This window comes from Ammodytes marinus, assembly GCF_949987685.1.
Source record: "Ammodytes marinus genome assembly, chromosome: 12".
NCBI lineage: Eukaryota > Metazoa > Chordata > Actinopteri > Uranoscopiformes > Ammodytidae > Ammodytes > Ammodytes marinus.
Genome location: NC_137216.1, coordinates 24828930 through 24840973, shown reverse-complemented (window position 1 = coordinate 24840973; position 12044 = coordinate 24828930). Strand labels below are relative to the sequence as shown.

General features: G+C 41.1%; 1 protein-coding gene across 1 annotated transcript in view; it reads right to left on the bottom strand.

Annotated features, from left to right (window-relative positions):
* tbc1d8 (TBC1 domain family member 8) overlaps window positions 1-12044 on the bottom strand; it is a 32276-nt gene that overhangs the window by 11208 nt on the left and 9024 nt on the right. Inside the window, exons 2-9 of the mRNA XM_080038734.1 lie at window positions 8446-8556; window positions 7765-7883; window positions 7197-7425; window positions 5478-5718; window positions 3577-3784; window positions 1647-1844; window positions 937-1086; window positions 684-834 (exon numbers count right to left, since the gene is read on the bottom strand). Coding sequence (XP_079894860.1) covers window positions 684-834; window positions 937-1086; window positions 1647-1844; window positions 3577-3784; window positions 5478-5718; window positions 7197-7425; window positions 7765-7883; window positions 8446-8556 — 1407 coding nt within the window. The remainder of the gene's footprint in view (window positions 1-683; window positions 835-936; window positions 1087-1646; window positions 1845-3576; window positions 3785-5477; window positions 5719-7196; window positions 7426-7764; window positions 7884-8445; window positions 8557-12044) is intronic.

Here is a 12044-nt window from a genome sequence, read left to right as displayed (position 1 = left end):
CTGTTTCAGTTCCACATCACTTCAAGTTAAAAAAAAGCTTCAGTTTCTGTTCCCAAAAAAATGTTTCTTCCTCAGTGAGACTGAGCTGAGGAGCCGAACCAAAATAAAAAACGGTCAGTTTGGTTTTGACTGATAAAAGTGTTGTTATGAATGTGTGTGTAGGTGGTGCAGATGGTGAGAAGAGGATGTGTTAAGAATAACACCCTTCACATTCCCAATAAATTAACATCAGCAGGTAGCATTTACGATCATTTATCATATGATTAATTCATCCTTCTTTTATTTTCATACTCAATCAATCTGTCACTTTTTTCATCTCTAAAATATTTGTTAACTGCATTTTTTTATGAATGATTTTCACTTAATATAAAAACCACTTCTTAAAAGAATGAATTAGAGTTCAACAGCAGCCCAAACTACAGCCTTAAACAATCATAAAGCTGAATCAACACTTCTCTCAAACCTTTGAGAGAAGTGTTGATTCAGCAAAAAAAAAAAAAAAAAAAAAAAAAAACATTATATAACCTTCCTGAAGACGTACTGTAAATGTGAAATTCTCTTTCTGTTCCATTTTGGTGTTTTATCATTATTTGTATCTGTCCATGTTTTCCCTAAAAACAGCCATTTGAAGGAGTGAGGTCTGGTGAAATGACTTATATTCAGTATTTTCTTTTATTACTTACCAGAAAATGTCATCCACAGCTCCCCTCTCAGTGACTCTGGTATCCCCATGGCAACCAGTCTATGGATCTTCTCCGTGCGGAACATGTGCACGCCGCGGCCGAACTCTGAGAAATGATCATCCCACATTCGCTCCTTCTCCTTCTCCAGGCTCTGACACACAGACACAGGGGTTTGATGGTTCTACATGTTCATTTGAGTGTGTTGATGTTTTTTTTAAGGAATGAGCTCAAACATGGGGCCTGTGTGCTGTACCTTGTTGCCGTTGGTTCCCGGTTGGTTTTGGTGGAAGGCGGTCATCAGAGCCTCGCTGTTGATGGTGTTACGTAGAACCTGCTCCTCTATCTCCTCCTCATCAGAGCAGCCAGTGTCATAGTAGAAGGTGTAGTAAGGCGTAGGGGCGCTCTGAGGAAAGGCAAAACAAAAACCTCATTAGTTTAATGCAGAAAAGTTTTGGTTTATTTATACATCAAAAAGCTGCAAAGTTGGACTTCATATGACTGTTATTTTCTTAATTTATCCAACTTCAGGCTCTTGTATGAAAAAATATTACATTTAAATTGCACTTATGGGACAAAATGAATAGCAAAATAGTTCCTTTTGAGGAGAAATGGGACTGCTGGTTCAGTTTTTACAGTGATGTATAACCTCTACAGACTGACCCACAGAACCTTGTAAAAACTTTCAAAAAATATGTGAAAAATGTAACAACTATGTTTTCCTTATTTGACCTTATCACAAGACTTAACATGTTTCGCTTCACATTAAAAAGCCGACATGTAATGATGTGTGTCCCCTTCCTTATCTAAACAATTTGCTAACATTTACACAAAGTTCCAAAGACCTGAATGCAAAAAAAAAAAAAATGCATTCAGATCGTTCTTCTGCATGAAATCAATATCTATTCAAATGGAAAATGAAAGGCTCTGAAATTCAAAACCACATCTGGAGCATCGTACACCCACCAGGCTCCTCTTGCCGTCCTTCCTGCCCCTGAACATGGACTGTTTCCACTGCAGAGACCTCAGCCTGGTGTTGACACTCTGCACCAGTGTGTCTCTGTCCTGCAGCTCGATCAGCTGAAAGGCCTTCTTGGTGCGCACGCTCACGATGACGGGGTTGGGCAGAACGCTGGTGCTCTCTGCCTTCTCTATAGACAACACCTGGAGGGGGGGGGGGGGGGGGACAATGGAGGAAAACAGGCATTCAAAATACATCAATTAATAATAATGAGAATTAGGAAAGTTGGCTGTTTCACACTGGTTATGTTGAAATGACTGAAATACTGTCTAGTGTAACCTCTTGTGTAACCCTTGAAGTCAGTGCATAATTTAAATATTCTAGATTGTTACTTAGTAATAATAAACCTGCAACTTAAACACTTGCTACCAAAAAAGACAAAAAGATTATCCCAAAGATGTGCACTCCATACCATACCAAAATTATATAATATTGATAATATAAGGCCCTTTCAATGATGCAGTGCTTTCGTACTGAATTGTGACTGGATCATTTATCTAATTGTGGCACACAAACTAACAAACTGCACCACCTACACAAACAGTAACGGAGATTTAGAATGATAAAAAATATTACAGCCAAGCTCTGCAAGAAATGGTTTAGAAAATGAAAGTGACTAAAAAATGGGTTAAGGGAATCTGAATGAGTAGCAGAAGGGGAATGTGTCCTTGCTCACAGTAACAGATTCGGTGGGCTGCAGAAAGTCATTCTACTTTTCTATTGACAAAAAGCGTAATCAGAAACCAGAGGGAACCCAAGGATTAAAGTGCAGCAGTGGAGGAAAGAAAGAACGCATGACTCCTCACATTGTTCAGTGGACAGAGGGATCATCTGGCTGCGGCTAATCTCTGCTAGTCCTAAACTAGCTAGCTCATATCGGCCAGCAGCAATACTACTGGAATAAACGTGTAGTGATACAAATATATAGTTCTATTGCCCCATGCAAATAACATCTGTGTAATAATGTCTCACAATCAGGAAGCTACTGGATTGAATATCCAATTAAAATCTTTAATTTTATCCGATTTTTCTCATTATTTTACACCTTTTTGCGTTGCTTACCTGACCTGATTGGCTTTCATATCTCAATTAAGATCACTCAGTAACCATTTTATTCTGAATGTATAAAAAGATGAACTGGTCCTTTAACTAAAGCATATGCAAGCTTCAGTGATTCTCACTTAACACATTACCTCTTCAAATAAACTTCCCTTCTGCACTGTATTGTGTTAACATAATCAGTGGCATGAAACCAGCGCCTGTGTTACTCTTTAACCAGCAGCCGACGAGAGTAAACACACACTGTTTAACAAGCTCAGCTAGAAATACATGATAACTGTAGAACAACACACATCACCTGGTACAGAAGCAACAAAGATAAAGGGTGTTGGATAAAGGCACTCAGGACAAAGAGGCAGAAACTTTAAAGTCACTGGTTTCATAGGACTGTACTAGAAGTAAATACGACCTGGCTGTAATTTGGTTCATTGCATCATGTGAAAAGTCACAAGTCATGAAACCTGTCCTAGTTTACTTTTGTTTTTTATCAACTTGTGAATCATTCTAAGTTAACTGTCATGGGGGTAATCAGGGAAGTTTAGGCCTTGATAAGAACCACCATCATTTGATTTTCAGTTAAACGCTGCCATGGGAACATACAAAGATTCCCCCATTCAACCCTAGTAGACGCTAGCCTTTTTTGGTCAAAATGTGCCGCTTTGGCTAACAAGCATTTACTAACTGCCAACGTGTAAACATTGGGATCATGGACCACTGGAGCCTGATGTTAAGTAGCTAGCTAGTAGCTACACATGTATGAGACTTTTGTGATTCTACAGGGGAAATGGCCAGCAGTCCGTGATGCGTTCGCTGTACCTCTGATAGGGGAATAAGCAGCATGCAGTTGCCTTCCTCTCGGCTGGAGAAACACAGGTAACAGTCTGTGCTGTAGAGGGTCCCGGCCGTGTGGCAGCGTGCGTGTGGCGTCCACACAGAACAGGAGGCCACCTCGTGAAGTCTCTCCCCCCGAGGGAGCCTGAATAAGGCCAGCACGTATTCCCTCAACGCCTGTTCCTCTAGGATCCTGAGAGAGAGAGAGACAATGAGGGGAAGAGTTAGGCGGTAACACACATATTAAGCATGGACAAAGAGGTCTGGAAGCATTTTTTACAATATTTATTATGTTTATGGGAGGATATGGAGGCAAGTTCGCACCGGGGGCTCTGCCTTCAGCCTGCTATTAGAGGCAACGTACTGACCTGCTTCAAAAGAAGCCAAAGTTGGATTTCAGCCTCGAGGAGATTTTAAATATTTCATGACTTATTTTTCCATTTCTAAAGGATTCTATGTAACACAGCCACGACCCCACATACAACACTTGTGTATTTGCTGCATACTGTATGTGCAAATATACTGTATACACACTGCAATAAAGAACTGAAAAATGTCAAAATGTTCTGTGTGACGTATGTCAGCTGGTGTTTTTATATTCATCTGATAAGTTTTCGCTTGTCTTTATTTCTTTATTCTGTGGTACATGCAGCAACCCATTGACCTGCAGCATGGGGATTTCCTACTCTCTAGCCAATTTCCATTTTGGTTCAGCGTACTGTTCAAGCACTTTTTCCTTCTTCCTTTTTTCAGTTTTCATCTCTTGACTCATCTACTGTAAATACAAAAATACCTTTCCTATTCACAGGTACAAATAAAAAATAGAGTTTGTTGATGTGGTCTGCCACCCACTCACACATCTGTCCTGTAGCTCAGACAGGGCCATCTTTAACTCTGAGTCTTCCTGTCATGGTTTGGAGGTTTTCTCACAAACAAAAATAATTCACCCTGTGTATCACAGAGGCAACTGAGTAGCGATCAATGTTGTTCATGCAGTCAACTCAAGGCAAGTTAGGTCTGTTGCAAAGTGCTTTGACCACAAACAATGTCAAAACATCTGATGAGAAAATGATGAAATGACAAACATGACACAGCATTTCAGTAAATCTAAAAATGTGAACGTGTTTCTCTCTTCTGTCATCTGCAAAACGATAATTTAACTACAGAAACAAACGAGAATCAGTTTAAAAAAAATACAAGAAATAATAGTTTTCTTGGGTGTTTTCTAGCTTCAGCTATTCTTAATCTGCCATTAGCCTTCTACAGAACCGCTAAATTGGATGGTTGAATAGATATGGAAATCCCCTCCACTACAGTACAAACCTTTCCAACACCGGATTAAAAGAAACCGTGTCCAACTATTTTTGTAACTTTTCAAACCAACAATCAGACATTGACTGGGCAGCTGGAGCAGCGGAGGTGAGAAAGTGAGACATTTTTCTCATTCTTGACATTCTTTCATCAACAGATTAGGCATTTGGTAAGTCACCTGGCTGGAATGTGAATTGAAATGTGCTGAAACAAACATGAGAAGTTGAACTAAGTCTTCTTTTACAGGTAACAGCATTCTCCAGAATCCCTGAATGATAAATGGACTCCACTTATATAGTGCTTTTCTCTGTTTTTTTCACAGACCCAAAGTGCTTTACATTGTTTTGTACACATTCCACACACAAATTCATACACCGATAGCAGCAGCTACCACACAGGGTGCAAGCTAACTACTGGGAGCAATATGGGGTTCAGTGTCTTGCCCAGGGGCACTTCGACATGTGGCGGGGAATCGAACCACCGACCCTGCAACCCAGTGGACGACTACCCACTTTGCTGCAATCTACCTTTAAACTCAGCAGTATTTTACAGGTAACACTTAGCAGAGCTCTGACCTCTTGGTGATGCGTGCGGGCTGCTGCAGCACTCTGTCCAGCTCCAGGCCTTCACTGTCCAGCAGACGCCTGAGGGAGATGTCAGCCAGCTGACCTAGGACCCCAAAGGTCTCGTCCAGGTTGAGGAACATGGAGAACTCCCTCTGTCTCTGCCGGGTGTGGATACGCATCGCCTCCGTCATCAGACCGGTGGAGACCCGCTCCAACCGCGTCACCTCCGCCCAGGGGATCACAAACTTCACTGTGGAATAAACAAGAGAACATTTATTTTTTTATTTTTTGCATGTCACAGTTGTTATTAGCTGTATTTTCTATGCTGTGGCCGTGCTCATTTTTATAAACTCTTTAATAATAGAAAAACATGTGTGTGTTTGAAAGTAGGGGAAGGTGGGGTGATTTGTGCAACTTTTTACTCAAAGTGATTTTAAAGTGAGGCCTTGACAGTTATGTCTCCAACTCAAATATGTACATATATTTCAGGATGTTGTGCATCCCTGGCAATAAAAACTTTGGATCTGGAATAAACTGTTTAAGAAATATAGCTTTCGGAAAAAAAGTTGTCTTGTCGCACAAATCACCCCACGTAGTGGGGTGATTTGTGCGTCATTGTGTCACAATGACAAAGTCACCATCATCATCTTTCTGGCCATCTGAACTCTCATCAGTGGTGTCGTTAAGTGGAATTGAGATGTCACTCTCTTCTGAGCTACTGTAGACAATCACTTTCTTTTGGTGACCAGCGTATACAGCCATGCCACTGGCACAACTCTCAGAAATGTACTTTGCACTAGTTGCTCCGTGCTTGTGGAACCAACTGCCACCTGACAAATGTGATTCCTCCTACATTTCTGCCTTTAAATCAAGGCTCAAAACCCATATGTACACCCTGGTGTTTCCTCCCCATTAACCTCTGCACTACTTACTTACCTCTGCACTACTATCTGTGTTTATGTGGATGTATGGGCTTTACATCTTTTATTTTGGTTATTGTTATTTTACCTTCATTGTTTACCTACTGAATGCACTATGTACAGCACTTTGGACAGTGCAAACTGTCATAAATGTGCTTTTATAAATACATTTTACTTACTTACTTACTTATAACTCACCCAGGCCCTTGCGCACAAATCACCCCATCCCCAGAATTTTGGATAAAAGGCATGATGCAGCAATTTAGGGTTGACATTGTGCTAACTATATAGACTCAAAGTGTAGCATACCAAAGCACTAAAACATGTGTCAAATGTTTTCAAACGTGTCTATAATTGTTCAGACACAATAATCAAAAAACCTTGATCATGGAAATTTTACTTTGAAAGGCAAAACACAGTTTTTTGAGCTTAAATGTGCTTATATCTTATTCCTTGTGTCTCCCTTCTTTACAGGATGAGTCAAATGGATGGCTCTTCTTAAATATGTGGTCACATTTCCAATTTCTTCCACGGTTTTCTAGAAACAAGGGGTTTTGCAACTTCCAAAATGCACAAATCACCCCACCTTCCCCTATATGTTACTTCAAAAAGGCAGATTGTCAGTGGCTCTCCTTTTATTATAAGGAGAACAAGAAAATAGTTGTGATAATTACAGGGGTGGACTTGAAAGTTGTTTAAAGATTTACAGTAAACACTTTCTGGGTATTATTGGTAATTACTCCGTTACTGTCTTTTCGTTCAGGCTTTTATTTTGAAACTCAGAGAGCCCTCCCTGTGGTGTACAGACCTTCCTTGCCCAGCAGGAAGGAGTAGAATGCCAGGTGGTTGATGCTGAGGTAGAGGAAGCCTTGCCGCGGCACCCGGCCCTTCCAGCAGCAGCAGGAGTAATACGTCACCAGCTTCTCTGACGAAGGCAGCCCAAAGTGAAGCTCAAACTTCAGTAGAGCATCCCTGAACTTCTCTGGGTCTTCCTCCTGGGCCGCCTGACGACCCCGCGCATCCTCCGCAATGAGGCCCTACAGACAGACAGACAGACAGACAGACAAACAAACAGACAGACAGACAGACAGACAGACAGACAGACAGACAGACAAGACAGTCAGCACTTCAGATCAGGAGAATGTATGTTTTCATCATCATTTTACTTTCATGTTTTACTTTGGTTCGACAAATGCCCTAAATCTTCTTTAAAGCTATAGTGCGTAACTTCTGTCACCCCCATGAAAAAGGCTTAGCAATTACAACAACACTGTTGGTGCATCTACAGAACATGAGGTAAGTCTTCTGTGATTGCACAAGTAAAAGCTTTATAAAGTCATCAGACGCTGTGGCAAAGCAGTTTTTTTTTCTCGCACCTTGACTTTTCCTCTGACGAAGCTGGCCACATCTTCCTTGTTCTCGAACACAGACAGAGAGTGCAGCAGGTTGTGGACCAGCCAGTCCCAGTAATTGTTCACTTCTTCTTTCACGGCTCCTGACACACACAAAAAGATGGAACTTTAACAGCTGTGAAAAACAATGAAAAACACATATCTATCCAGGAAAATCAAGACTGAAAACGAAAAGGGAAAAAACCACTACACCAAATAGGCCATAACAAAGAATCTGATAAAGGGTGGGGCAGTAATACGGAATCCCTTGGTATTTAAAAATAGCAACGGTAGGCCTACTCCTTTAATTAACTGTCATGAAAAAATCTGCTGTGTAACAGCACCAATGCATGTGTTTGAAGAAGCTATAAAAGTGCTGACAGAACTCCTGTCTTCTTTTGTTGTATTGAGTTACATTGTGATGTGTTCAAGCGCTGTTTAGTAAAAATGGTAGAAGATAACTTTATCGTGATGAGTTCAAATAGGCAGCCGTTGAAGTAGAAATAGGTATTACCCACCAACGCTAATTTCTATTCGGATAGAATTTTGGGGAAAGTTTAAAATATATTGAGATTGGATACCACCCAACCCTAATGTGGGATGAACTGATAACAGATGACAGGCGTAAAGACAGACAGCAGGAATAGACGTGGAGGTTCATCTCACCGCTGGCGATCACCCAGCTGATCTGGGATCCTGGGACCTGGAGGAGGATGCGGAAGGGCGTGACCCGGGCATTGGAGTCCAGAACTGTGTCCAGAGCCCCCACCAGGAGACCTGCAGGGACCACAACAGGTTCTCTCATTAAACTTCAGCACTCCCAAACAAATACTAGTTAAATTATGATTAAAAAACAACACTATCTCACGTCTCTCAATATAAACAACTATATTTCAGACTGTTTCTTCGTGTTCCTCACAACAAACTGAGAAGTGAATAGTTCACACGCAGTCAGCAATATTTCACAGCTACATGACAGAAATACACAAATAGGCTAAGGACTCGACTGGAGGCCGACAGGAGCTAAGACGGGAGTTCCATTTTGTCACAATTAATGTTTTATCACCTTTGAATGTTATTATTAAATCAATGTATTATACATTTCTTTTCATTCTGATATCTCATATTTGAAGGTCTTACATGTTCCCAATAAAGTTGAAAAAATCGTTTTATACTGTTGTAGTGTAATTATAATCTAAACTAGAACTGCAAGCAGTTTTGACCGGGGGCCAAGCCTCCGACGCAACTCGTCGTCAACCGCTGCGCCGGCCGCTCACTTTGCAGAATCTGTGGATGTAAAGTTTTTGACTGTGGGATGTTCGGTGTGGGAGTTGTATAGGTATCGCTGTTTATGGATGAATTTCGCGAAACTGCCACGGTGGAACGATGCAGCTCAATTCACAGAACAAGTGGATGTCAAGTTTTTTAATGTGCGATGTTTGGTTGGCGAGTTATGAGCAAAAGCAGATTGTCACCCTTGACAAAATGGCCGCCGGAGCTAATTGCACAATGTAATGTCAATGGACATGCTAACATTCCCGCCTTTTTTCTTTGACGGAAAAAAAAAAATCTAATTTTATTAAAAAGTCCCTTAAACATTAATATTTCTTGGCCATATTTTTTCTATAGACTCGTGTATGCCCCTTGATGGTTTACCGTGAGTTTTAAGAAAATTCCTTTGGCCAATTAGGAGATATAAAATTTCCTAATTTATGGCGCCCCCTTGTGGCGAAATTCTCCAAATTTTTTATTGAACGCAATTAAGGGTAGCCCCAACATATGTCTAAAGTTTGGACTTGATCCGACTTATGATTTTGGATTTATGAATTTCTACGTAAAACGTAGCTAATCAACAAATATTCAAAGCGCTACCGTTTCGTTATCGATGGTCGGATCAAAATTCTGTGTGATAATTTCTTTCCGTGTGGGTCGGTAGATGTTCTGTGCAAAGTTTGGTGTCAATTGTCCAAAAATTGTGGGAGGAGTAGCGAAAAATATGTTTTTCAGTTTTCACGATTTTGCGAAAAATCTATAATATCGCAAATGGGCGTGGCCTATGCCAAATGATGCAGCTGACTCCAGTGCATCTGTGGATATAAAGTTTTTGACTGTGGGACGTTCGGTGTGGGAGTTATGACCCCAAACGCGTTTTCCTTGGTGTAGCGCCACCTAGTGGCCGGCATGTCTGAATTTTTTTGTAGGCCGGGAGGCCGGGGGTCTGAACTAGTCATGCAAGTGCCATGTCCCAACCCTTTACGGTTTGGGCTGCAGCACCACTTTTACTCGGAGAAAAATTAAAATAACTAGAACTGCAAGCAGTTTTTACCGGGGGCCAAGCCTCCGACGCAACTCGTCGTCAACCGCCGCGCCGGCCGCTCACTCCGCAGAATCTGCGGAAGTAAAGTTTTTGACCGTGGGATGTTCGGTGCGGGAGTTGTATAGGTATCGCTGTTTACGGATGAATTTCGCGAAAGTGCCACGGTGGAACGATGCAGCTCAATTCACAGAACAAGTGGATGTCAAGTTTTTTAATGTGCGATGTGTGGTTGGCGAGTTATGAGCAAAAGCAGATTGTCAGCCTTGACAAAATGGCCGCCGGAGCTAATTGCACAATGTAATGTCAATGGACATGCTAACATTCCCGCCTTTTTTCTTTGACGGAAAAAAAAAAATCTAATTTTATTAAAAAGTCCCTTAAACATTACTATTTCTTGGCCATATTTTTTCTATAGACTCGTGTATGCCCCTTGATGGTTTACCGTGAGTTTTAAGAAAATTCCTTTGGCCAATTAGGAGATATAAAATTTCCTAATTTATGGCGCCCCCTTGTGGCGAAATTCTCCAAATTTTTTATTGAACGCAATTAAGGGTAGCCCCAACATATGTCTAAAGTTTGGACTTGATCCGACTTATGATTTTGGATTTATGAATTTCTACGTAAAACGTAGCTAATCAACAAATATTCAAAGCGCTATCGTTTCGTTATCGATGGTCGTATCCAAATTCTTTCGAAAAATTATTTTCCGTATGGGTCGGTAGATGTTCTGTGCAAACTTTGGTGTCAATTGTCCAAAAATTGTGGGAGGAGTAACGAAAAGTCAGTTTTGCAGTTTTTTCGATTTTGCGAAAAATCTATAATATCGCAAATGGGCGTGGCCTATGCCAAATGATGCAGCTGACTCCAGTGAATCTGTGGATATAAAGTTTTTGACTGTGGGAGGTTCGGTGTGGGAGTTATGACCCAAAAAGCGTTTTCCTTCGTTGTAGCGCCACCTAGTGGCCGGCATGTCTGAATTTTTGTCGTATGCGTAGTCCGGACGGACCTGGATCTAGTCATGCAATTGGCATGTCTGCACCCTTTACGGTTTGGGCTGTGCACGCAGTTTTAGGGAGGTAAGTATAATAATAATAATAACTAGAACTGCAAGCAGTTTTTACCGGGGGCCAAGCCTCCGACGCAACTCGTCGTCAAGCGCCGCGCCTGCCGCTCACTTCGCGGAATCCGTGGATGTAAAGTTTTTGACCGTGGGATGTTCGGTGCGGGAGTTGTATAGGTATCGCTGTTTACGGATGAATTTGGCGAAACTGCCACGGTGGAACGATGCAGCTCAATTCACAGAACAAGTGCATGTCAAGTGTTTTAATGTGCGATGTGTGGTTGGCGAGTTATGAGCAAAAGTAGATTGTCAGCCTTGGCAAAATGGCCGCCGGAGCTAATTGCACAATGTAATGTCAATGGACATGCTAACATTCCCGCCTTTTTTCTTTGACGGAAAAAAAAATATCTAATTTTATTAAAAAGTCCCTTAAACATTAATATTTCTTGGCCATATTTTTTATATAGACTCGTGTATGCCCCTTGATGGTTTCCCGTGACTTTTAAGAATTTTCCTCTGGCCAATTAGGAGATATAAAATTTCCTAATTTATGGCGCCCCCTTATGGCGAAATTCTCCAAATTTTTTATTGAACGCAATTAAGGGTAGCCCCAACATATGTCTAAAATTTGGACTTGATCCGACTTATGAATTTGGATTTATGAATTTCTACGTAAAACGTAGCTAATCAACAAATATTTAAAACGCTACCGTTTCGTTATCCATAGTCGGATCAAAATTTTTTTAGGTGATTTTTTTCCGTGTGGGTCGGTAGATGGTCTGTGCAAAGTTTGGTGTCAATTGTCCAAAAAATATGGGAGGAGTAGCGAAAAATATGTTTTGCAGTTTTCGCAATTTTGCGAAAAATCTATAATATCGCAAATGGGCG